This window comes from Megalops cyprinoides, chromosome 2 (assembly GCF_013368585.1).
Source record: "Megalops cyprinoides isolate fMegCyp1 chromosome 2, fMegCyp1.pri, whole genome shotgun sequence".
In the NCBI taxonomy this organism is placed as follows: Eukaryota; Metazoa; Chordata; class Actinopteri; order Elopiformes; family Megalopidae; genus Megalops; species Megalops cyprinoides.
In genome coordinates this window covers 23597091-23622500 of record NC_050584.1, presented here as the reverse complement: position 1 = coordinate 23622500, position 25410 = coordinate 23597091, and the positions used below count along the sequence as shown (strand labels likewise).

The window sequence follows — 25410 nt, the reverse complement described above, 5'->3', positions numbered from 1 at the left end:
TCTGTCACTGAGAGTGGAAACAAAATCTACCATCATGCCTGATTAAATATCGAAAAATTTAAAAAAAAAGAAACACACAGTTGCTATGGTTTTACAGGTGGTAAATGATATGACATGATGAGTAGGTAGACAACCAGTTCTGCAGACTCATCTACTACTGTAACAATATTCAGAAAATTGCTAATCTAAATCAAGACTAAGTAACTTAGATTAGCAATTTTCCCTGCCCCGGACTGCATTTGAGAGGAATATAGCAGTGAGTGAATCGCTAAGGAAATGATTTATGCATGACCCTCTGCTGCCATCTTGTGGCAAGACAGTATAAAAAGCAATGGACTACTAAGCATCCAGAAACATACAGTATCACTCTATTTAAGCACAAATCAAAATGTTTTGATTTAAAGTCAGTCAAGCTAGTCAGGGTCAGTGATAAGTGTGATAAGAATGATAAGTGAATCAAATTAACACCAAAAATGAATAAACACAGAAACCTGCTACTTATTTTTTACAAACCAAACCACGTGCAGTATGATACTTTTTTCTGATAAGTATTATATTTCTTTGCATGGAATCTTTTTTCATAGTTTTCATTAAAACAACAAAATTTCACAGGATCAATTCATACAGTCTGAGGATGTTTTAACGTCATTTATCAAGGCCTGTTTTAGCTGGTATTGGAGAGAAAGCACACAGAACAAAACGCCCACCTTGGGAGCTTCTCAACAGGTATCGTGGCATCACTCGTATTTGGGTCAGGGGCACTGGAGAGACAACAGTCAAGAATAAGACCTTTACAAATATTTCTAATTTTCAAGTTCGAGTTCTATAAACTGAACAACATTTTTTAAAAAAAGAAGGCTAAATTTTAACAGGGGAAACTCTGAGAAATGAGAATGAAAAGCGTTTTCAGCTCTGGTGTGCTTACCCCTTCCCTTCCAGGGCAGGGCATATCGGGCTGTTTCGGTTCACCGCTACGTTCCCACAGCTGAGGCACCTGGTCTTGAAGAGACTCCCTAAACACAGAAAGACAAGCAAAGGTGATACAAGCAAAATGCTCCAGCAACATAGGGGCCCCACAAGGCAATCACAAGCTGGTAACTACTACACTCATTCCTCATGCATTCTGACTGTATATGAATGAAGAATGACACAATTAGAGATTCTGCCACCTCTTCAGACTGCGTCCTGGTTCTACCTCAATCCCCACCCCCTAACATTTGCTACTTGTTTTGCTTGCTTTTTTATGTAGCATGGCAATGTGTTTTCAGTTCTGTAATCTAGTGACTGATGTATGGCAGTATGCTTGGCTTCCCTTGTCAAGTCAGGTTGCGCAGGTTAACTTGTGGTAGGGCTTGAATACTGTTATGCTCACACTCACTGGTCTGGGAGTGTTGTTAGCCTGGTCTGATACTGTTGCTCAATCAACTTGAATGGATGCACTTCTGTTCTTTTGCCCTGGAAGTCGCTCTGGATAAGACTGTCTGCTCAATTAATGTAATGTATATGATAATACTCATGAAATGCACACAGGGTGAGAGTACTGTATTTTCCATGACGATGTCGTCGTCCTCACCATGGATCTCCAGCACATGCTTGGAGCCGGCCCGCCGGTGCAGCTCATCGATGTTCTGCGTGATGACCACCACGGAGCGGCCCTGCTTGTTGAGCCGCGCCTCGCACTCAGCGATGGCCATGTGCGCCGGGTTGGGGCTCTTGGTGAGCATCACCTCCCGCCGGTAGTGGTAGAACTCCCACACGCGCGACGGGTTGCGGGAGAAGGCCTCAGGGGTGGCCAGGTCCTGGGAGCACAGAGACGGAAAGCATGGCGGAGATGCACAAGTAGCACTGCATACAGCCGCAGATATTCTACATTGCGACCAGATATTCTGCTCCTGAGCTCCATCCAATGGAATTCTTTCCTGCAGTTTGTTGTTGAAAAAGTAAATATCAAACCACTGCTGTGACAAGTGAGCACTCAAATTATTTTAGACGTGAATAATCTGTCTGCTGTCTCACACATAGGCACACACACCTGGATTCTATTATGTGATATTATAACGTGATTTTCCAGGTGCTTTCTACTGTAAGTGTTTCTAGGTAAAGAGAATAGCAATATTATTTTGCCATTTATCAAAAATATGTTCAGCATGATGTAATTAATTTCCACTTAACTGGTCTTATTATTAGGCTTTTGTTACAGCAATTTTTTGACCTTGATGCCAATTTCCTTCTTGGCTGTTCCTGCCAGTGTACATACAGAAAGTGTGAAAGCCTACTTTGTCTGCGAGTCGACGCCCAGTCTTTGTTTCTGGGAGAGGTACATGCCTTCACGTGAGGCGAAGCAAGTTAGCATCGCGTGTGTGCTTGGAGTGTGAAAACAATGCACAGGTGTGAATGTATTAATATTACATGTACACAAAAGTGTTGACACTGAGTGGACATGAGAGTTCCCATCACGTGTGTGAGAGTGAGAGTGTTAACCCTGCCAGATGCGTAAGCGAGATCATGAATCGCGCGTTTATGCAAAAGCAAGCGAATTAGCATTGTGCGCATGCAAGGATGAATGTGTCAACACTGTGTGTGTGAGGCAGTGTTTTAACACTGCGTGTGTGTGAGAATAAGTGAGCTGACAAAGTGTGCACGCTACTGTCAGCGTGTTAACACTGCTTGAGAGTGACCGAGTTGACAACACGTGCAAGATGACGAGTGTATTAACATTGCTCTGGAATGAGAGTGAGTGTAAAAACTGTGCATTTCTGTGACGGTGACAGCATGAAGGTGGGGGAGAGCTTTACCTGCGCTTGCCACTTCCTCCAGTACCCTCCAGCGCCTCTGAAGGTCGGCACCCCGCTCTCGGCACTCACCCCTGCCCCGGTGAGAATCGCTATGTGCCTGGCTTTGGAAAAGACTTTCCGAAACTCAGCCAAGTCTATAATCGCAAAAAACAAGTATGTTCATTCACACCGGAAACGTGTGCCATATGTAATTCTAAAGCAATTCTGACTTCCTTTTACTTCACGTAAGAAAATAGATTAACTACAAGGTGGCAGTACGGTGCAATGGTAAGGAGCAGGGCTTTTAACCGAAACTGCTGCTGTACCCTTAGGCAAGGTACATAACCCATTACCTCAGTAAATATCCATATATATAAATGGGTGACACTGTAACCTATGCAAGTCGCTGTGGATAAAATCGTCTGCTAAAGAACAATAATGTAATGTACAAAATGGCACAAATTAAACCAAAGTTTTAGAAGTACTATAACACGCCCTATACTGCTGTGCCATGATACAGGTCATTGTGCGAGGTTAGAAACTGTCTTACCTGAACTAGGACGACTCATCTCCACTAACAATCTCTGTCTCGTCGAGGTGTTTCTTAAACCGCTACACGCCTGAGGAAACAGCCCCCGCGACACAAACTGTCGGAGAATCATTGATTATCTCACAGCACTGGAAAGGAAAAAAAACACATCGATCACGGGTTATCTCTTCAAATACTCACCAGTGGCCAAGCGTTCCCCTAGCTTCGTCTGCACACAGTACGGATAGTTAGGACGCTTTTAGGTAGCTCAAACACTGACTTCCTTGTCTGCCTCAATATAACAGGTGACGTCATGAAAAGGAACAAGGATGAAATTGACGGGATTACTTCTCATAAGGAAGTTCTTTCAACATCTTAACATTTTCCTCACACTTTGTCAGATGGATTTTAAATTTGCACATAGCTAACCCTAGGCAACGTTAACATATCCCGGATGTCAGTGGCAGACACAACAACGTTAAGAAACGCAATCTTCGTACCTACATGTTGGATAGTTAACTAGCTAGCGAAACATGGATAGTGCATTGGGTATACGTAAAGCATGCTGAAGAAACCCGTCATAAACGCATAATCTGCTCGATGACCTGCTGCAGTGCTTGGCCATTTTGGTGAAGCACAAGCCACAGATCAACACCACAGCCGTAGGCATATTAGAAACCTGCGGGACACGAGACAAAGATGTAGCTGGATCGGAACTGCTTGTCCAAATAAATATTCTGATACATGTTCTAGCAAAAGTTATTGCTGTATTAGTCTGCTGTCGCTGACCAGAACATTAATTCACCCAACTAAAAAAATGAGATAAATCTAACATAGCTAGCAAGCTAAATCATATTTCCAACCTGTGTGGTTAAATTAGATAGGCTGGCTACAAATACAGAAGCATACATTAGGATGAACTACCAATATCTTCGTTCCAATATGTCATATAAAGGAGCAACTACTACCGTCAAGCAAACTAAGATAGCTGTCCTGGTTGGCTAGCTAGTTCGCTCTCCTGGCTTCCAATCCAGCCAGCTAGGGTCAAACTAGCTAACTAAATAACTTGCAAGCTGATAACTTGCTGTAAAGCCAATCCATAAATCACATATGATCTTTTATACGTGATTCTGTCTATCGGTAAACAATGTCACACTTTACTCGGACACTTGTCTTGTCCAACGCTTACCCTCTTGCATTAATGTTGAATAAATACAGTAACAGCGTGAGAAATACGATAACGGTGACGTAGCTGAGGTCATCAAGATAGTTGTTTTTCTTGCCGCATATTCCACTTTCTCCAGCGTAATTGGTCTACACTCGACATTCCGTACTTTTAACCTCATCGGAGCGGCTGTCGCTGCGTACGTAGAGAATAGCAACGTGACCAACGTGTTGCAAAAGAGAAACGACTTCACAGAGAACTGCAAATTTAGTCAACAGGGCCCCCTTGTGGAGGCCGCCTCCCAGACAATCACAACGTGGGAATTGACACGTTTTGCACTTCTCGCACTTTACAAACCCAATGATTATAGATAGAATATAGAATATATAGAATAGAATAGAATAGAATAGAATATTCTTTATTATCAACCAGGGTGGAAATTTGTGTTTGGCTCACCAGAAGACAAGAACAACAACATAAGAAACAGGCAGTTAATAAAACAAACACGTAGACAAGGTCACATTGCACATAAACATAAATGAATAAATAAAAACAGTTCTTGTCAGTGTCTGTGGCTTGAATCTTATCAGTCACTTGTAGAGTTAAGAATGTTAATGGCACTTGGGATGAAGGACTTCTTAAATACATTTTTATTTGCCAGAGGGACTCCTCCCAGATTTCAAAGGCTTGAACTGGCTATTTAGCAGAGGCTGTTATCCAGGGCAATGCACATAGGATACAGTTTTACATGTTATCCATTTTTAGTTGGATATTTACTGAGACAGTTCTGTGTTCTGTGCTTCTTTGACAAAGGCTACAACAGCAGTGCCCCATACGGGAATCAAACCAGCAACATCTCAGTTACGAGCCCTATTCCTTACCACTATGCCGCACTGCTGCCCACCATAAAATCCACAGTCTTTTATAGTCTGTCTATAAAATATTTATACATAATACAACTTCAGTTATTTATATAATGTATAGTTAAAATACTCCAAACAAACAGAATTGTATGCAGCCAGAAGAAAAGAAAAAGTTCAAAATTCAACACTTCACAGAGTAGCCCAAATCCTGTCTCTTGCGAGTTTGTCAGGGAAGAGTGTTGCTTTAAAAGTCTGTGTGAATGATATGTCCTGTGAGGAAAAAAAATATGTTTTTGTTATCATGAATGTTTTATTTTGCTTGCTTCTTCAGACACAAGTTATACATTCATCTATATCTGAGCAAAGTAAACCAAACATATAGTACAATAATAATGATAATAACATAAACCTTTATCTTATTTTATCTCTTTATCTAACATAAACCTTAACCTATTTTCTTACACAAAAATAGCAATAGTTAGCACTGACTGCAACTATAATCTTTTCTCCAATCTCCTCGTCCTCTTTACCAAAGCCAGCTGATAATGATAAGTCCTGTAGAACACAGGTGTGTTTTTCTTAAGGAAGGTGATTACACAGCATTGCACAGTCTGAGGGCATGACACCAGTGCCCGGTGGGTATTTGAACCCATGGACAATCAGGTTCCATACAATTTCTTTGACAAGAAGTTGTTCAGCTGGGAAAGTTGGTGGGGATCACCAACTTGTGATTTAACCACATAGAATGCAAACACATTTTTCATTACATGATGTGTCCCCCATGAGCTTATCTATATCATTTCAAATGTTAAATGTTTTATGCACATGTATCTATAACTAGTGCTGTACTACTCTGCAGAAACACTTTACTTGAGTCCAGGCCGTTGCTCCTGCAGAAACATACTCATTCTCACTGTCTAGTCATATAATCATCCTAATTACAGTGATTGTACATCAGCTGGGGGCTTGTTTGGGCTGCCGAAAACAAACAGCTCTTGAGCTAATCACAGCACAATACGTTCTCGTGGCCTTCCCCACTTCCACATGTCACTAATGAAGTCTGCCATCTCATCGCAAGCTAATTGCTAAAAACACAGAACAAATTGAATTACGTGCCAATTAAAGTCTACAGTGAATTCACAATGCTCTTGATGCCGTAAGGAGTGAAATTATTTCCATTTGTTTTAATCAAAGAGGATAAACAGAAATAGAGCGACGTAATCCAAAGTGTCCTGATGCCACCTAAAGCTTTTACACAAACTACTGCCATGCTTTCTGCAGAAGACGCTCATTTGGATATTTTACAGTCAGTTTTATTCAAGCATAACTCTAAACATAAGCATATGGTGTTAGGTTCTGCAATGACCTTGGCACAGTTTAACATGTAAGTGCCGCAGTGTTTTTTCTTAATATTCTGTGTTGTATTTTATGATATTTTCCACAAGATGGCATGAGCTGGCACAGTATCTCACTGAAAGCAGTATTTACATACAACATACATAGATAGATAGACAGATAGATAGATAGATGGATAGACAGACAGACAGACAAGTCAATAGATAGATAGATAGATAGATAGTCAGACCTGAAATAATGCCTACTGTTCATCTAATATCTTAACTGTAGTCAAGACCAGCTCTTTAGATGTACTCATCATGAACACATCAGGCGTGCCTTAAATTCTGTGTAAATTACAAAATTTGACATAAATCTAACCCGCGTACTTTGTAGCGAAGCCACTTCCACCCAATGGTGTCCAGAAGCTGACCTCATCTCCCACAAATGGCTCCTTCATCTCAGACACAACACTGGATCAGGAGCAAACTGCTTTATCAGCTTGATGGCATCAGCACTGAAAAACAGGAAAGAGTGAGGTGAAAGATCAAAGCTATTTGTAGATCCACTCACAGGGCACGGTGCAGCTTTGATCTGTCTCTCATCCCCCCCCCCCCCATCCCCCTCTGCACCTACCCATGGTACTCGACACCACCTGTGAGCACCCGTGCTTCGCACTATGCCACATGTCAGATCCATGTCCACAGACTGCAATCATGGGAAGTTTTTTTGCATGTTTATTCAAATACTAAAAACAGCATTGACTTACATATGCTCATAAGGGTTGAATTATAGGGCAAGGCGAGGGAGTTTTAATAACATTCCCCAATTACAATTGAGAGCGTTCATTTGTTTAAAGCAAAACTAGCTCCTACTCAAAACCTTGAGTATTATCTGTAGAAACTTCAGTGGCTGACATCCTCAGAATAATAATCTGAGTTTGCGACTGTTCATTTGAGTAATCATGAATTCATCCTTTCAATTGCTGTTTTCTTTTAATTATTTAACATATCAACACAAGCACAAGACTGGCATCTAATGTGAAGAAATGTATGCTTCCACTGCTTATTTCATCAGACCCATGATGTCGGATAAGTTTGTGACAATTAAGACTAAGAAAAACAAGCAATACAGACAATACACACACACTCACAGACACACACAGACACACACACGTACAAAATAAACACAAAATCAGCTGTCCTTAATTACGTGGCTGGCCAACCGTGGCACAGAGGTGAAGAAAACATCCCTCAACTGGCCCGCAATAACAAAAGACACTATGGCTAGATTAGAGTGGAGCTTTAACATTCCCAACAGGATTACAAAACCAACTCCATTCAGTGCCTTTCCATTGCTGTACAAAAGAAACCAGCACCAGGAGGCACAGTGAAAAACGTCTAAAAAATACCTTCATTCTTTCAGTGGGAATGGAGGGCTGGACAATGAAAACACAAGTGGCACAGATTTAATGAAAGCGTAAAGTTTTCATTTATTTCTCTTTTTTGTAATTATTTACAGTTTAACAGTTTTTTTCCAGGATAGTGACTTTTTAATATTACTTTTATTAGCTATGTCCATAGTTCTCATAGCTAATACCTAATAAGCTATGTCAATAGTTCCCCTCTCGCAATTTACAACATAAAGGTACGAAGAATAATTGAGAAATATCCTGTCCGCCTGAAAACACAGGCTCGAGTTGGGTGGTTGCCCTGTAGTGAAGCGTGCCCGTCCAGTTTTTTTTTTTTCTCTCGGGTAGAAATGGGTGTGGTGTTGTTTAAGATCGTGATATCATCATACGTCCAACGTAGAAAATTAGGATAATGATACCATCCTGACACATCCCACTTGCAGGTGGCCACTCAACCAGACTACATTTTAGTCTGAATGCTGAGGGCGATGTACACTACAGCACATGATTTTTCATAAAACTACTATGGCTGCCAAACCAATCTCCCTCTCACTTTGGATAACACCAAATATCCACAGTGAACATGAGGTTTACAGTTTGCTGTATACTAGACATTATGATCTTCTTGAATACATGTAAATCTTAATTCTAGATAAGTTTCACGGACAGTTAGTATACATTTTCACACAATGCCATTGATTTATTTAATAGCACCCTTATTTGTCTCGTTCAATAGGTTTGAGGTTGTAATTTTGTTTGCCGTTTCTTTTTTAAATCTGTCCGCATTCTTCATGAAATCTAAAATGCTCGGTGTTGACCAGTTCAAGAAAATGACTAATTCAAAATTACACACGTAAACCTAAGACAGTTGCAATTATGGCTGTATTTGTTCCACAGTAATAGAAAGCATCGATAACTTCATATCGTATGGTAATCACTGGCCTCTTCTGTTTGGTGTGCACAGTTTTCACCAGATATCTCTTTTTTTCGGAGGGGGCGGGACTTGCCTTACTTCTCTTTCATTGCTTTTTCCCCAGTCGTTGGGGCTTCGCCTCCGCGTCTTCCTCTTCCCATCCGCTGAGTTTCCCTCTCCCACCCCCCTACAACGTTTCCCCGTGAGCGGTGGGTGACTCTGAGTCTCTCTCCCAGCCAGCCAGCTTTGTCGCTCCTGGACGCTGCCCGCACATTAATGGCGGCCTCTTCGGAGGAGGAAACAGACCGCCGGCCCATCAGGAGAGTCCGGTCCAAGAGCGATACCCCTTACCTCGCCGAGGCCAGGATCTCCTTCAACCTGGAGACAGGTAGGGACGCACGTGTGGACTATGCCATTGGTTCCATGGAATATGGTGGATCCACTGCATTGTGCTGTATTTACTCGCTGATGGAGAAGGTACCGGCGATTTTATTCTTCATAAATAAAAACATGATGAGGCGTTGCTTTGAGAAATTATAATTGGGCTGTTGCATTGTTGGGGCAGGGTCGGAACTGGACTGTTCGGAATTCGGAGATCGGGAGCGTATAGTGACTCATGCCTTTTTTGTGTCTCGTGAGTGCAGATAGTGTTGTGTTTTCGGGTGGCATTTTTTTATTGGCGACAATGCTGGATAGCCTTTCACTACATTGCTATAAAAAACATTTGGCAGATGGTACAATCATTCGTCTCGTGGATGTTAATATCTTCAGCTGGTGGTTATTTGTAGTTTTAACCTCGATACACATCGTAACAAATGGAGAGGAGGGTGTCCCGATATTGATTTCTCATCATTTTTGGCTTAAACCAACATAAACCAATGCCTTGATGTCCAGAACGACAATATCAAAATTGCAAATGATGTCGCTGAAACATATTAAAATGTTTAGTACGTTTTCAATTGCAGAATGAATACGCGGCGAGACACCTGCGAAACGAAGGCGGCATTTCTCACCAGTTTGCTCGCGACTTTCTGCAGACATATGTCAGTTACAATACTGAAGTGGACGCTGTGTAAAGTACTATCAAAATATATGTATATATATGTGCAGTCCTTGCCATTGATATTTAAATTCTGCAAGGGATACGAGTCATTTAGGTAGGCTATTTTAATATTGTTCAGAAACTGTAGGGCAAGTTATTGCATCTCTTGTTGCTATGGTGACTTGGCATAATTTTATGGCTGAGTCAATTGCAGAGCCTACATTTTTATTTGCTTTAGCCACTTTAATATCATCACGTTACTACATATTTTACTATATTGCCATTATTCATCTGATATACAACCGCAGTGGATGCTTCAATTAACAAAATTAAAAGTCATGCTTCATATCTCGCCATAAAAATACGAATGACAATAAGGTGTAGGTCTTACGGTTCAATTATGTAATCACTTCTAATGATACTTAATGTTATTGCGATGTCGATCAGGTCATGATTTATTAATGCTAAGAAGGACATCGTCTAGTTATTTGTGTTTAAATAGCCATTACTCAATGTGATCGAAATCAGACAGTTGGATGTCAGTATTGTTCAAAGCGCAGGACTAGCTGATCGTCATTACCCAGACGCGGTAGTCGATCAGATTTATGGAGCTGTTCACGACGTCGTGGTTCTGAAACGGTTAATGCTCGGAATAAACCGCTGTCAAACCGACATTGGAACAATATTGCATGGGGCGCTTATTAAAAATGTTCTTTTCATAAAATGCGTGTTTTATACAAAATATTATATATTGTACAACCATATATAAATATACAGAGATTATGTTAAAAGATTGTCTGTTGCACGTAGGCTACTGCTTTTTGGCACCAGAGATTAATTTAAATTTTCTGCATACAAGTCAAGGTAGGCTACATTGTGTGATTAGTGGTATACGATGAATATATTGCAGTTTGATCAAATTTAAATGCATTGCATGTAAGCCAAGACAGCAGTCTTTTCTGAAGCCATGTAAAATGAGCAATATGACGTAATCAAATTTCCATAGATTTTTTTTTTTTGATTGTTTGTTTGTTTGTTTGTTTTTGCTGGAAACAAGGTCAGAGATGTTCAGCTGGAATCAAATGGATCCCAGGCAGATGTCATGCTGTGCAGATTAATGAGAGGCCTTTGTTTATGGGAAAGCATTAGGCGAGGGGTAAAGGAAAGGTCTCTCAACGCTGACTACTCTTACAGGAGACCAGGCGAGCGCTAATAGTGGGTTGACAGGTTATGACCCCGTAAACCTACCTGCCTCTTTCCCTCCGACATTTCCTCTAACGATATTACGTTGTGCCACAAATTCGAATTCAAAGTGATGAAAGAATGTAATTTTCGAAATATATAACACGGCTTGCAGCTACCTGTTATTTCTGCTTGGGAGATTGCAGGAATGTTTTGAAACCACCATTCCGTTTTGATCGATTTTATTCAAGAGCACTTTTCCTCTTGCATCTGAATATTTAGGATGCTCTTGGGTCTAATACTGCCATTTCATGCCACGATTTAGGAGCAGCAGTGTTGTAGAGCAACAGAGGAAAACAAAGGGATGAGGATGGTATGCACAGCATGGAGTGAAATTGTGCTGAGGCTGGATATAAATATTACATGACATTATTGTCGTGTAGCAAACACTCTTAACAACAACTTACACAGGTTACAGATTTTGCATGTTATCCACTGGATACTTATGGAGGCAATTAGGGGTTAAGCACCTCCACCAAGGGTACAGCAGCAGTGCAACCTTTTGGTTACAAGCCCTGCTCCTTACCACTATGCTACACAGCCACCTATAATGGGAGATGAATGCTTCAGTCTAGGGGTCTGAGACGTCTAGGGACTCAGAGTGAACTTCAGTAGCTGATGCATAAAGGGCCATTGTAGTCAGGAATGGTAATCACACACTGATATGAAACCACCAGAGAGAGAGGTTTATTTACCATCAGACAAGGTAGACAAGATGTTTTGACCGCCTCACCTGACAAAGTCATTTCGTCTGCTTGCTAATAAACCATTTTCTTGGAGCTTTATAACAGTGTCAGTGCCATTTTACTCGAATCTTATTATATTATTTCAGCCAAGCACCTGGATTTGATGTGATATCAGGAGCTGTTGTATGGACTGTGTACTCTCTATGGGACTGCACAGTGTCTATACCTTGTTGAGGTGCCATTGGAATGGCAACCTGGTCCAGTGATGTACATTTTCCAGAATGTCCAAGTGGATTAAGCAATAGTAGGAACCATACCTACATACATATTTACATACATACATGTATATGCATATATCTTGGATTGTCAGATGGGTCATCAGGTATAAGTTCTGATAATGCCCAGGAGTTGTGAGTCAGCCCATGAAGCCAGCTCGAGCCTCAGTGAGGCACGTGCACAGAGCATTCCTCCCTGGGGACCATCCAAGCACTGATCTGGACAAGAGGCTAATGCAGTCTGAGCAATCTACAGTAGCAAAGCTATAGTGACCAATTAAATTATGATACAAAGAGGCCAGAGAATGGAGACCGGTTTCATTTGGCTCACGTCAATGGATAATTGTGACTTTTACCATTCCATAGTCATACAGTAATAGATGGTGTTTTCAAGACTGCGCGAGAATAGACAGAGCTCTTTATTACTTTATTGTTTTAGTATACAGTCAACTGAGGTACTGGTTTAAGCAGCTGTTCCACAGGTATGCTGTTATGGAATCCTCAAATGGAGGGCTGAGCTACAGACAGGCGGTGCATTTGCTGTGAATGGGCCATGTGCCTTATAAAAATTAGAAGGTGGTAGATTTGATTTTCATTCCTGGTATCACACACTGGCTTCAAAATGTTATACCATTGCACTCATGGTTGGATGACTACTGTATTAAAACAAGAAAATGCTGGTTTTGCAATAGTTCAAATAGTTCAAACTAAGCCTGCTTTCCTCTAAAGTGGAGTTTGTTATATTCCTTTAGGGGATGTCCTCCACTCCCCTCCTGACCACATAAATCCAATTTCACCATATCGTTGTTGCTGCTTGTCCCACTGCGTGACATATTTCCACCTCTCCTGATATCAGGTTGGATTCCCAGCTGGGACACACAGCATTTTGCCTTCAGCAAGGTAGCAAGGTACACAATCTGAGCTGCTTCAGTGGAGATCCAGCTGTGCAGAAAGGATAAAGTGTGCAGCAAGCTGTGTGAGTTGCCCTGGATGAGACCATCTGCCAAGCAAATAAACAGAGCGGTGTCTGTCACTCTCCCCCCAACCCCCCGGCTGCTGTCCCCGAGCAGCTCTGACTGTCTGGGTGATGCGGTCCAGGCCCAGCGCTATGGGGGTACTTAGGGGTGCATTGCACGCCTAGACGGATGTCAGTGCACCCCCAGTTGTCTCTTTATATCCATTTGTCTACAGATGTGTCTACATAGTATTTATGACTTTCTGGTGCCAGGGCTGGTGCAGTCCATCCTCTTCTTCCCCCTGCTGTGAGCCCCGTTCTGGGCCTGCCCCCCAGAGGTGCCCAAAAGGGCCCCCGCTATTAGGCCCCCTCACTGCGGGGTGTCCTGCGGCGGAGCCGCCATAAGAGGCTTCCTGCTCCCAAGGCTGAGTCGCTGGAGGCAGTGCCGTGGTGGCTGGAGCGGGACCGGGTCTTGTAGCTGGTTTCTGCAGAGCAGCTGAGACGCAGAGTTTCACCACAGGGATCACACGCCCGTCGCTCTCGTCGGTCACGGCAAGCTGTGACCGTGACCGCGCTTCAGACAGACTGATGATTCACCAAGCTTGAGGGGAGGGGAGCAGAGATCACTCCATCTTAAGATTGATTCCTTTTGTTCTGGAAATCCATTCTTATCCTCTCTGAGATTTCTGGATGGCAGATTCATCCTGTGCACATAGCTACAAGATAGTCCCAGTTTTGTCACAACCAATAGTGATAAAAGATCAATACTGTACAGGTGGAAGACTGCCCTTTGATGTGTATAACATCCACGCCGCACAACAGCAAGAGAAAGTTTCTGATGTAGTGCTCCATGGGTCACGTGAAAGGGTATTTTATAAATATCCATTAGAGAGTCTCTTCACTGATACATGTTAATCACTAATCCAAAAGTGAAATACCCCAAGACTGTTTTAAAGCACTTCATCACTCCCACAGTCTGATTGGCAATGCAATGATGGATTTAGTGTTAATGTACTGACACTTATACAGTGGCATTTGGCTGGGAATGAGAGCATAATAACTAAAGAACCTCATGATGATGATAGCAGGCTGCTTAGCCCATCTTGGCTTGTCTTTTCATCTGAACTGAAGATAAACTTAATTTATATGGTCCTTCTCATACATTGAAAACATAAAACAATAAATGTAGTGATAAATACAGAAATCAGGGTGAACTTCAGTAGCTGATGCACAAAAAAATCAGGCACCTGGGACAATAAAAAGCAGATTAAGTAACAGTATATCAACAGTGAGGCTAAATTTTGTACTCTCATTGTATACGGTTCCTTCATGATGCCTAGAACATGCGACATGATAGACACATTCCACAATACCCATGAATAGAAAAGAGCATTATATTTTAGGACATATTACGTAGATGTTCTACAAATAAGATATTCTACAAATTGTACTAAGAAACCATTTGTTAGAACCTAATCTGGGACAATGATGAGGGGCGATTAACACCGCCCAAGTGCTAAAGTGACGCGTAGAAGGTAGTCAGATGAAGCCCTGTCACAGATAAATGTCAGAGTGCTGTGGTGCTCTCAATTTATTTTAATGTGAATCGGGAGACACTTACGGCCGCTATATCGCTAATGATACAGTGTGAAGTGATGTATTTCTTTCCTGTCTTCTCTATACATTTTTATTCTGACAATGTAACAGCCGCCTTGCGGATGGGAATACCGCCATAAACATATGGCGAGATGGAAACGCTGCGTCCCACTGGGATTTTTTTTTTTTTTAACCCTTGGCACCTCTCCGCGTTTAATGAGCCTTCCCGCATTAAATGTTTTAATGGCGTCAGCCAGCGTTTCCTGTTCAACACATGGCATCTCGCCGCCCGTTTGAAGATCGGTCTCCGAGCCTCCAGCAACAGCCCACGAATTAGCAAAGTTCACTCGAGCCGCGTTTTCAACCATATTGCCGGGTTCGAATATGCAGGGTGATTAGCGGTTTATTCAGCGCCCCGTGTCTTGTGCGCGACAGCGCTCCGTTTGTGTTTGTGTTGGCAAAGAAAGCAGGCCAAGCTCTCCGTGTCGTTTTTTCTGTTTTATCCCAGCAGTTGCTGAGGTACTTCTCAGCCAGAGTGTCCTTTAAACTTTGTGTCCACTGAAGAGAGCAGCTGTTATGCGCGCCTCTGACTAATTCCTCTGCCCACACCGAGCTACGAGGCGAGCGGCTTTAAGCGACAAACTTGTAGGCGTTCCGAGCCGCTTCAGCCGGCTGTGTCATACTCTGCCGAGCGTACAAACATCAGCTGCCCACCTATGCATTGGTGAATTGTGCTCTCCAGCAATCTCAAATGAGGTCAGCCAGGACAGGAGCCCAATGCAATGGAAAAAGGAAGAAAAAAGAGCATGATTTGGCAAAGTTTTTGCAACATTCTACACCATGTTTCTATTGTGGTTTTCAAAGCTGTGCCGTGACGTGGCACGTAACGTGTAAAATGCCATTTAATTGGTTGTAATCTTGATAATACATTCCCGGAATAAAGGAGTTTGCGTGTTGGCTGAAATAATTTCTTACTGATAACCAGACAGCCGATTTAGATCTGAGTGTACGATTTCATCTGCAGTTTATAAAGCAGTAACCCAATATTAAGATTTTAATGAACTTTTAATGAATGCATTAATAAAACATGATTAATATTTATTGCAGTGTCTGTTCTTAAGTGGAAATCACTAACCCCTTACAACTGACTTTAAAACAGCCTCTGTGAAACAAGTCAACTAAAGTTTTATAGCATGAAATGGTATATAATTAGCATTCATAAGCAGTGAGTAGTTTTTTAGGATGTTTGCTATCAACATTAGCATAAATTTGTGTTAAGAATAACCACTTAAATAATTCGTTAATGGCAATAAACCTGATAAGTGTTAATATCTTTTATTGTCAGTTAATCAATTGGACCTTAATGGAAAGAGGTATCCACATAGCACTACATGGAGTGTTTCTGAGAATATTTCCCTGTTCTTTAAATCATCACAACAAATTTGAAACTGGAGTCACATATGCATTGACTCACAAACTCATATTCCTCACATAGCAGCTGAGCTATGGCAAAAAGTGCTAGACAGCCCTAACACTCAAGCAACTGATTAGGCAGCGGGGGTCTCAAATCACGTTGTGACATCATGCACATATTACTGCAAAGAGATGTGTTTACAGACAGAGCTTTGCCTGTGGCAGCTGTTGCACTTCAGTCAGGAAAATGCCTGTGTTATTCTATAAAAAAATGTATTGCCTATTTTCCTCAATTATCCTTCATTATTTCATTATTTCAGTAACAAAGACAAAATAGGAAGACAGTTCCCACTGATTTTATCATAGCTTGCCACCACACCTAAAGCCTGTCCATTGGCTAACGCAGAGTGATGGTCAGTGGAGGACACAACCCTCCCCATAAATTAAGACTAGCTCACGTCTTCAACCCGAGGTCAGTGCACTGAGTGGGAGCTCCTCTGAGTGCCCCAAAGGCTCACAGTTAAAATGATGTGGATCTGAGCAGAGGCACACATATAATAGGAGATCGAGGCCCTGCTGCAGACACACTTTCATTAGAAGTGGGAGGGCTTCAAAATCGATTAAATTTAAGCTGGCACAAGTACACAAAACATGACTTTGAGGAGATTATCGGACAATCTTATCAATCTGGGCATCTCTGATGATTGTGCATCTTTATTTATTTCTGCCCTCGTTCTCAACCCTCTCTCTTTCCCTCCCTCTCCTTCTCCCTCTCTCTATACCCCCCCCCCCCCCCCCCCCACCTGCCTCGATGAGAGGAGGAATAAGTAGGACAATCTCTATCTAGTAATGACCTGAGCTGACTGAAACACCAACACCGTGCGAAAGTGAAAATGATTAAATGAGGTACAATTGTACTTCAGAATGTTTGTGTCCGCTGAGTAATACACTCAAGGTAATGTCAGATATTCAAAGATGATGAATGTATTTGCTGAAGCCTGAAGGACCCAGATTACTGGAGCCACCTGAGTAGAATGTTAAAAGAACAAGGAAATTGTTCTGCAATGCAGAGGACAAACATTGTTGGTACATTTTCAAAAAAAAAACATAAGAGGCACCTATATTGTAAACATTTTGCTCAACATGCAAAGGGTAACTGGGAGTTTAAACCGCTCTGACAGTCAACTGCTATGACAAGACCAACCGGGAAGAGAGCAATCAACAGAGCTAACATTAATGTGGACCTTAGACAACACTGAAATTCATTTGTGGTATGGTGATTGTGTTTGAAAGACAGGAAGTGTGTAGGATATGCCCAGTTAGTGGAAATCCTTCCTTCCTGAAAACATGAGAACCGGTTTTTCATTTATAATGGGTAAGGAATGCAGGAGATTTTGCAGTCAATCAGCTGTAGGAGGGACAATTAGATGGCCAAGCTGAGAGAGCCTTATTGGGCTCATTGAGCCTTATTGAACACTTGGGTTAATGCCCTTACTCTATAGATACATACCATTGGATCTGTAACAGTAGGGTAAGACTGAGGCATGATTAATATGGCACCTCCCACAGCACAGTGTCTCCATCCCTGAAACAGGTGTACTGGTTTTACACAGGGAAGAGTCCCCCCTGCTGGCCCACTGACACCCCATCTGGTAGCAACCTGGTGTTCCCAACAGGTCTCCCATCCAAAAAGCACCCAGACCCAGCGCTACTTAGCTTAAGCCTTTTTGTAAGCAAAGACTGCAGACTGGTGCAGATTCCTCTTCCACTCGACAAATGGTGTTATTGTGAAGTGAGACACAAACACTCGGCCTTGGGATGACTCACACCCTTGTTTTCTGCAGAAATAAATGTCAGATTGCACTGTTCTGACACACAGTGTTTGGGTTAGATCAAACTGTGACTTCAGCCTGTAATCTTTATAATTTCTCTGTAATTTTTTTCTAGTCTCTAAAATTTCAATACATCACTTTAGCCTACAGAGATATAATTTCTCATATACCTATGTACCACACACATTATATGTATTGTATAGAAATGTGCCACGCACATTATGTGCAGTATGTATCGTAAGTATGTCTGTATGTGGTATATTTTGATGTATAGATTTAATAATCCATACCATTATCAAATAAATGATTGTTGAAATTAATTTGATAAATCTTCTAGATGAATAGGAGCAGGGCTGGTAACCGAAAGGTTGTTGATTCGATTCCCTGCTGGGGCACTGCTGTTGTACCCTTGGGCAAGGTACCTGGGAATTGCCATAGTAAATATCCAGCTGCATAAATGGATAACATGGATAACATGTAAAATTGCAATGTATGTAAGTGACTCTGGATAAAGGCATCTGCTAAATGACAATAATGTAATGTGCTGGGTTAATGAATGTACTGGAAACAAATGTGATATCAGGTTTTTGTTTTTTAAGTCTGTTTACTTAAAGTATTTATGGATGTTGAGGAGCCGCAGAGGGCATCCTCTTCAGGGAGTGAGTCATGCTCGCGGTGTCCGCAGCGCTGCTCGCGTGGGCAGTGGCGTGTGAGGTACAGGCCGTCTTGGCTATTTGCATCCCCGGCTCCTCACGTGGGCCCCGGGGACGCGGGCGTGTTCTGTGCGTGTGTGAGCGTGAGCCGCCGGACACATGAACGGGACAGTGCGTGGGTCCCGTGCCCTCTCCCGGACAGGCCATCGGAGAGACGCGTTGCTCGCCACCCCTCCCCACCCCTGAGGTTCACGCCGAGGCCAGCCAAGGGTCTGCAGGCGGTGATCCCTTGCCAGTCTTCATTCACTTCAGCACTCTGCCTGTGAGACAGAAAAAGAGAGAGTGGGGCATGATGGGAAAAGAGTCATGCCACACGGGAGACTGGAGCCGAGGCACGATGCACGATGGGACACAGCTGCGCTGTGGGGGAGGAGACCATGGGGGCCCTTTCTGACAGGTGCGCGGGTGGCACGAGTTGGGAGTTGTGGCGCCAAATGCTGTATGATCCCTCCGGGGGCTGCTGGTATTTTAGTGACCGAACATCCTGTGGCCTGTTCCTTTTATTACCTGGGTGTACCTTTGGGTGTGATTTTCAGACAGTCACAAGCAGGGGGGCCTCAGGTAAGGGAAAGGTGCAGCCTTATCAAAGACATTAACCCCCTACAGTCAGGGCACGTGTCAGGTTCAGACGTGTCTGACAGGGTCTCTTCTCTCACAATCTTCTTTGCCTCAGTTGGTGTGTTGGGTGGCCACTATCGCTCTCGGTCTGAACTGTGCCAAAATGTCCCCAGAATGTGGTGGTTCATATATAGCTGATATATTTGAGTGATGTCTCATAGCCTCTGCATCCTAGTGGTATATAAAGGCTGAGTGCCAGCTTGCCGCCCTCCCCTCATAGGCCTGCAGAGAACCCCCACCACACACGAAGACACAGTGTAACATAAAGGTCATCTATATCCAGATGTCACCTCTATTCGCATGTCATACAGTGTGTGGTTTTGCTCAGAACGCCTCCCTGGCATCTGTCCTCTTCTGTAGAGCTCACGCAGTCTGCTGTGGACAGCACGATGGCAAAATAGCGCAACAGTATCATACAGCTCTAATGACCCTGAACTGTGGGCTTGAGGGTCATGGGTTTGTGGTTCTTAAATTCATTTATACCCGCAGGCCACACTAAAAAACACCCACCGGCATAGAGAGAGTGGAAGATGTGCATTTGTGAGAATTTGGATTAAGGTGGAACAAATAATGTTATTGTAATGTCATAATACTAGCATGGGGCTGGAAGAGGACATTCAGCTAGTCTGCGCCCTCACACCAAATCACACCAAACACAACGCTAGCCTATAATATAAAGCTAACACCAGGCGGACTGTTGGTGTGGCTGTCATTGGAGCAGTGGATCAGATTAGCTGTGTAACTGCATGAATTTATTGCTGGAGGCAATGGGCTGGTGGAAGCTGAGGGGTCATGAGAATTATCTCTGTTAGCCTGATATATGTTCACCCTACAATCCTGGGGATACAGAGTCTCCTCTTTTTCCTGTCAGGGAGATCTGAGTTGTGATTGGCTAATGGGCAGACACTCATGCCGCATCTGTCAGCATGGTCACTACAAAGATTTTGTAAAGGTTTTTGGCCCTTCAGGTTAGTTCTCAAGATGTTGCCTCAAGATGTTCTCAATTCTGCCTTGCATTTTGGTCAGTGTCCCTGTCTGCATAATGCCAGCAATTATGGGGAACGGCATATGTGGCAATCCAGTCCTTTGGAATCCAGGCAACCATGTTGCCGTGGCGCACCTGTTTCCATGGAAAACAGCCACATGAGTGAATGAATGCATATCAAACACCGTTTGGCGTATCCTTCACTGCAGTGAACCATGCACAGGACAGTGAGCCTTGTGCTCCCAAAAACCACCCCATGCCCCTTCAACAAACCAAAAATGAGGGCATGAATATTAAAAGGGTGCAAGCAACACTTAATTAGGTCACTTTGCAGTTTCCTGATTTAGCTACAGTACCTGTCATGCTTGGGCATTGTCATCTGTCATGCACAGTAGGAGCAGAAATTCATCCTGCTGATGACGGTGATGGCTCTGTGCTTTTCAGGGACTCTTGCAGGAATGGCTACTGTTAGTCACCTGCATCCGAGAGCTGCCAAGCTTTCACTCAGGTTCATCCTCGCTTAACCATTTTATAAATTGAGATTCTGACGTTCTGAGTGTCCCACTGTAGTTCGGGGTTTGATGGTTAGCTGACAGGGTAAATTTGTATCTGAAACAATGGGAGTGTACTGCATGTAGCTCATCATTGTGAATGACCACAGGTGGCCATGTGGGGTACAGACAGCTATGTGGTTGGATATCGAGATATGCAATAGGGAGACTTAGTGTATCATAGTGGAATACACAGAGGCAAGAGTGCTCATGGTGTGTGTGTATGTGTGTGTGTGTGTGTGGGTGTGAGTGTGTGTGTGTGTGTGTTTGTGTGCGTGTGTGTGTGTTTTTGTGTGTTTGTCAGCCTCTGATAACAAGGCCTGGGCTCCTGCTGTGGGCCTGTGTGCCAGGCTGCTCTCCTAACAGCGAGACAAGGGCGGCACCTGACGTGCGTCTAGCCAATTAGGAGCCAAACCCTCTGGCTGGCTTCAGTTTGCACTGCTTTCGACCGCTCGCTGTGTCAGGCCCAAATTCCTGTCGCCAACCTCCCATTTCCACAGTAGCCTTTCACAAAATGACATTAACCTATTTTAATTTAGCATTACAGCTAAGAGGTATGTCCCTCCAGCTTACCATTTGGCAGATGGCATACCTGCCATGCTTAAAACCTAACTGTCTTTTTTCGTTCTTGAAGAGTAAAGAACTCTTTTGTTTTAGAGGAGCGGTACTTGCTCCACGTCGTTGGTGCCTCTGCCTCACAGTTGTCAGGTGTCACAGTGACCTGGTAAGGACCCACTGGGCTTCCACTGGGCTATGGGGCATATACCGTCATTCGCAGTGTCCTCGACCATGGTCTGTTGACATATGGTGCATTGCAAACCCATACGGATCCGTCGCAATGCTCTGTCACTGACACGAGAGACGTCGCTGCACACCGCTTGCTGTGCCTTTGCTGTCACTCTTGCTTCCTAATGATTCCGTCTGTGATGGAGGCAGCATGTCTGTGACATCACTGCCACTCCACTGCTGTTGTTCATTCTCCTGAGTAACGACAAGCTGAGCCCTACAAGTAACTTATCAATAAATAAATACATATAGAAATTATATACATAAACTTTATATTAATTAATATATAAATATGTAAAACACGCATCAGCATGTTACCCCCTGAATGCTGTGTAAAGTGTTGGCTTGTTACCCAAAGAATGCTGTGTAAAATGTTAGCTTGTTACCCCCTGAATGCTGTGTAAAGTGGTAGCTTGTTACCCAGAGAATGGTGTGTAAAATGTTGGCTTGTTACCCAGAGAATGCTGTGTAAAGTGTTAGCTTGTTACCCAGAGAATGGTGTGTAAAGTGTTAGCTTGTTATCCACTGAATGCTGTGTAAAATGTTAGCTTCTTATCCCCTGAATGTTGTGTAAAATGTCAGCTTGATACACTCTAAATTCTGTGTAAGGGAGAATGTTTAAAGTTGCCCATGTTGCATTTCCTTTCCGAGATAGTGACACACCCCATTCTATGCCAGCTGTCTGAACCTGTTAGAGTTGGGGGGCAACAGCTGCCCCCTTGCTGTGAATTTGGCATTGCTGGCATTAAACATGATGAGACAAAGTCAAAATTGCACATTGCACAGCCAAGCGGCTGGTAACAGCTACCTACAAAGCTGTTTAAGTTCCTGCCCTTCTGGCTGTTGGGTTGGGCCTTTACATGTGAGAGCACTGTGCATGTGAGTTTTATTTGTTTATGCTTTCTCAAAATTATTATCCATTAGAAACAGCAGTTTCACTACTGGTGCCCCTTATCTTTATCTCTGAAATGTATTTATTCATTCTGCTTTTAATCACTTAAAATTTACACTGCAGCATTTTATGTAATGAAGCTTGTTTTGAATGAGGTTGCTAATTATTTACAAAACACGGTATATCTCAACCCCCATTCACTATTTCTGTTTTGACGCAGGCATAATGTCTGCATATTTAATGAGTGAAATGGGCAGGCCTGTATTTTTGGATGCAGTGGTTTTAGGCAGCGGTGGGCCTCGGGAGGACAGGTCTCCCTCATTAATGATGGTAGTACTGAGACGATGAAAGAGACGGGGCGAGGTTTTACACATCAAACGAGTGCCGCTCTTGTGTTGCCACCGCGCTCTCAGAGGCAAATGAACAACATCTTTACAGTTTTTAGCATCTGTTAGATGAAAGCACTTCTGTTTCCGCGCTATCAAAAAGAATAAACGCTACCGCCTAACTATATGGATGTATGTGTACGGGGGGAAGACAAAATAATGGAAACTCCGCATGAAAAAGGACTTCACATTGAAACGTCCACACGTGTCTCATACTAATGTCAATACTAAGTACCAAAATGTTTCTGCTATTAAAGACATTTTAAAATCAGTCATTTATGTGAATTTCTAATGAGACATCTATGAAAGGTCTAACAGATTTTGAAAGAGGTCAAATAGTTGGTGTCTGAATTGCAGGTACGTCAGTCACAGAAAGAGCAAAATTATGTAAGGTCTCATGGGGAACAGTGTGCAGTGTGCATAAAACAGCTGCATAATTACCCCAGAACTGAATCTACACCTCTATGACCCAGGAAATCGGAGGGCTCCCTTGTTGTAGGATGGTCCAATATCCCACCAGAAACCATTGAAAATGTGTGTAACATAGCAAGTAGGACTGAAGCTGTTCTGAAGGCAAAAAAAAGTATTTTATACACATAATCTGTTGATGCATATTCTGTAGTGTAATGTGTAAAAAATGAAAGCATTAATGACATATATTTGTAAGGAATAGTTTGGAACATGTCTTATAGTCATATAGTATGACCTTGGTGCAAACGAATATCAAAACTAGAGCTAGAGGCCTCTGTAGAGGAATAGAGGAAACAAGACTTATCCATTCAGAGAAAAGGGGCTTTTGAGGGCAGCAGACCAACCTGAATAACACACATTGTCACATTGCGACACCAGGGTAATGTGCAGCTGTGTGGCTGAGGGTGATTTTGCCTCCTGTCTGTCACTTCATCTGCTTCCTGTAGGAATAATACTTAGGCATTCAGTTTGCTGTTCTGTAAAGGTTTTATCCTCTAATTTCCATGGCCTGCCGAGTCAACAAGAAGGATGAAAAAGGTACAAGAAGTTACATATTTCATGTTGCATGCCTGATTGCTGGGGAATTATTGGTGAAACAATTCTTCTAAGACCTCATTCCAAGGCTAACTTGTCCTCAATATAATAACTTTCAAAATATAGTGTGGGCGGGGTGCCGTGTAGCATAGTGGTAAGGAGCAGGGTTTGTAATCAAAAGGTTGCTGGTTTTATTCTCCACTGAGGCACTGCTGCTGTAACCCTGGGCAAGGTACTTAACCCAGAAATGCCTCAGAAAATATCCAGCTGGGTAAATGGGTAACATGTAACATTGTAATGTAAGCTGTGCTAGATAAGCTCGCCTGCCAAATGAAATGTAGTATAAGCACTGTAGTATAAGCACAAGTATTGAGCACTTTGGCTTTTAGTTCTAGTTTGCCTGTGAATAATCCCTCTTTGTGGGATGTTTGTTACCTTGTACCACAACTGTGATTGAAGGAGATGTACTTACATGTTTTGGCCCACTGGCAACACCGTTCACACCGCACAGCAAGAAATAGGATTAACACACTGAAGCCAAAGACTAATGTGTCTAGCCAAGGAAAATAATCATATTCTTGTTCCGGCTATATAGGGAGTGGCATTGCTTCTTGTAGTGGACACTGACATAATCAATCATGCTTCCTATGTACACTTGCTTTAAGACCAAAGGGAGGTAGAAGTTTAAGATAAAAACCAAGTTGGGACAGCCTCAATCTGACCTCAGTGAGATTTCTGCTTGAATCTGAGAGTGTGAGTGTGAGCACATGTTACGTTTTTTTGTTTGTTTTGATATTTAGACAATGTCAGCATGCACTCAACTCATGATGTTGCATAGGTACTGTACTCACAAAAGTAAAGCTTGTTAAGATGTACATGCTAAAAAGTACATGTCGGTGAAGCTGAGTCTTAGTGCTGTACCATTAAGGCAATGTAATATAATCTAAAAGTATGCCTTTGAAAGTAGCTAAATGATTATCACTTATAGATCGCATTATCACAAATATTTTACTTTCTTGCTTATTTGTTAGAAAGTATAAGCTAACATATACATATATGAAATGCATGTTATGTATTTCACACATGAATATTTATTCCTTTAGCTGTTTTATAGTTTTATATTCATGTTCTGTTATAAATTGGAGGCACTTGGAAACATTTCCCATTTTTGGTGTGTCTCCAAGAAGAATCTTGTGAGCATATTTTTCTGGGTCAGTTGTACATGAATAGAGCATGAATTTCCCATGGTTGTCAATCTTATTTCTTCTGAGTGTGTGTGTGTGTGTGTGTGTGTGTGTGTGCGTGCATGCGTGCGTGTGTGTTTGGCTTCCTGTGCACCATGTCAAAATACTGCTCCTTTGAAACCTGACACTACATACTTTACAGTCACTGGGTAGATAAATAAGAACTTCATCACTCACCAAAGGTTTTTTACAAAACCGT

General features: G+C 42.5%; 2 protein-coding genes across 4 annotated transcripts in view; one reads left to right on the top strand and one right to left on the bottom strand.

Annotated features, from left to right (window-relative positions):
• sirt5 (sirtuin 5) overlaps nucleotides 1-4598 on the bottom strand; it is a 9094-nt gene extending 4496 nt beyond the window's left edge. The window contains exons 1-6 of one of the 2 annotated variants that reach the window (XM_036521719.1): nucleotides 4493-4598; nucleotides 3325-3452; nucleotides 2796-2929; nucleotides 1574-1799; nucleotides 926-1013; nucleotides 708-761 (exon numbers count right to left, since the gene is read on the bottom strand). In XM_036521719.1, coding sequence (XP_036377612.1) covers nucleotides 708-761; nucleotides 926-1013; nucleotides 1574-1799; nucleotides 2796-2929; nucleotides 3325-3436 — 614 coding nt within the window. In that variant the 5' untranslated portion in view covers nucleotides 3437-3452; nucleotides 4493-4598. Of the gene's footprint in view, nucleotides 1-707; nucleotides 762-925; nucleotides 1014-1573; nucleotides 1800-2795; nucleotides 2930-3324; nucleotides 3453-3504; nucleotides 3842-4492 lie in introns of those variants that run through there. The other variant, XM_036521720.1, reaches the window with a different exon arrangement.
• Nucleotides 4599-9127: 4529 nt separating this feature from the next.
• Nucleotides 9128-25410, top strand: part of phactr1 (phosphatase and actin regulator 1) — a 91864-nt gene continuing 75581 nt past the window's right edge. Inside the window, exon 1 of one of the 2 annotated variants that reach the window (XM_036521954.1) lies at nucleotides 9128-9378. In XM_036521954.1, the coding sequence (XP_036377847.1) occupies nucleotides 9267-9378 (112 nt within the window). In that variant the 5' untranslated portion in view covers nucleotides 9128-9266. Of the gene's footprint in view, nucleotides 9379-9419; nucleotides 9468-25410 lie in introns of those variants that run through there. The other variant, XM_036521958.1, reaches the window with a different exon arrangement.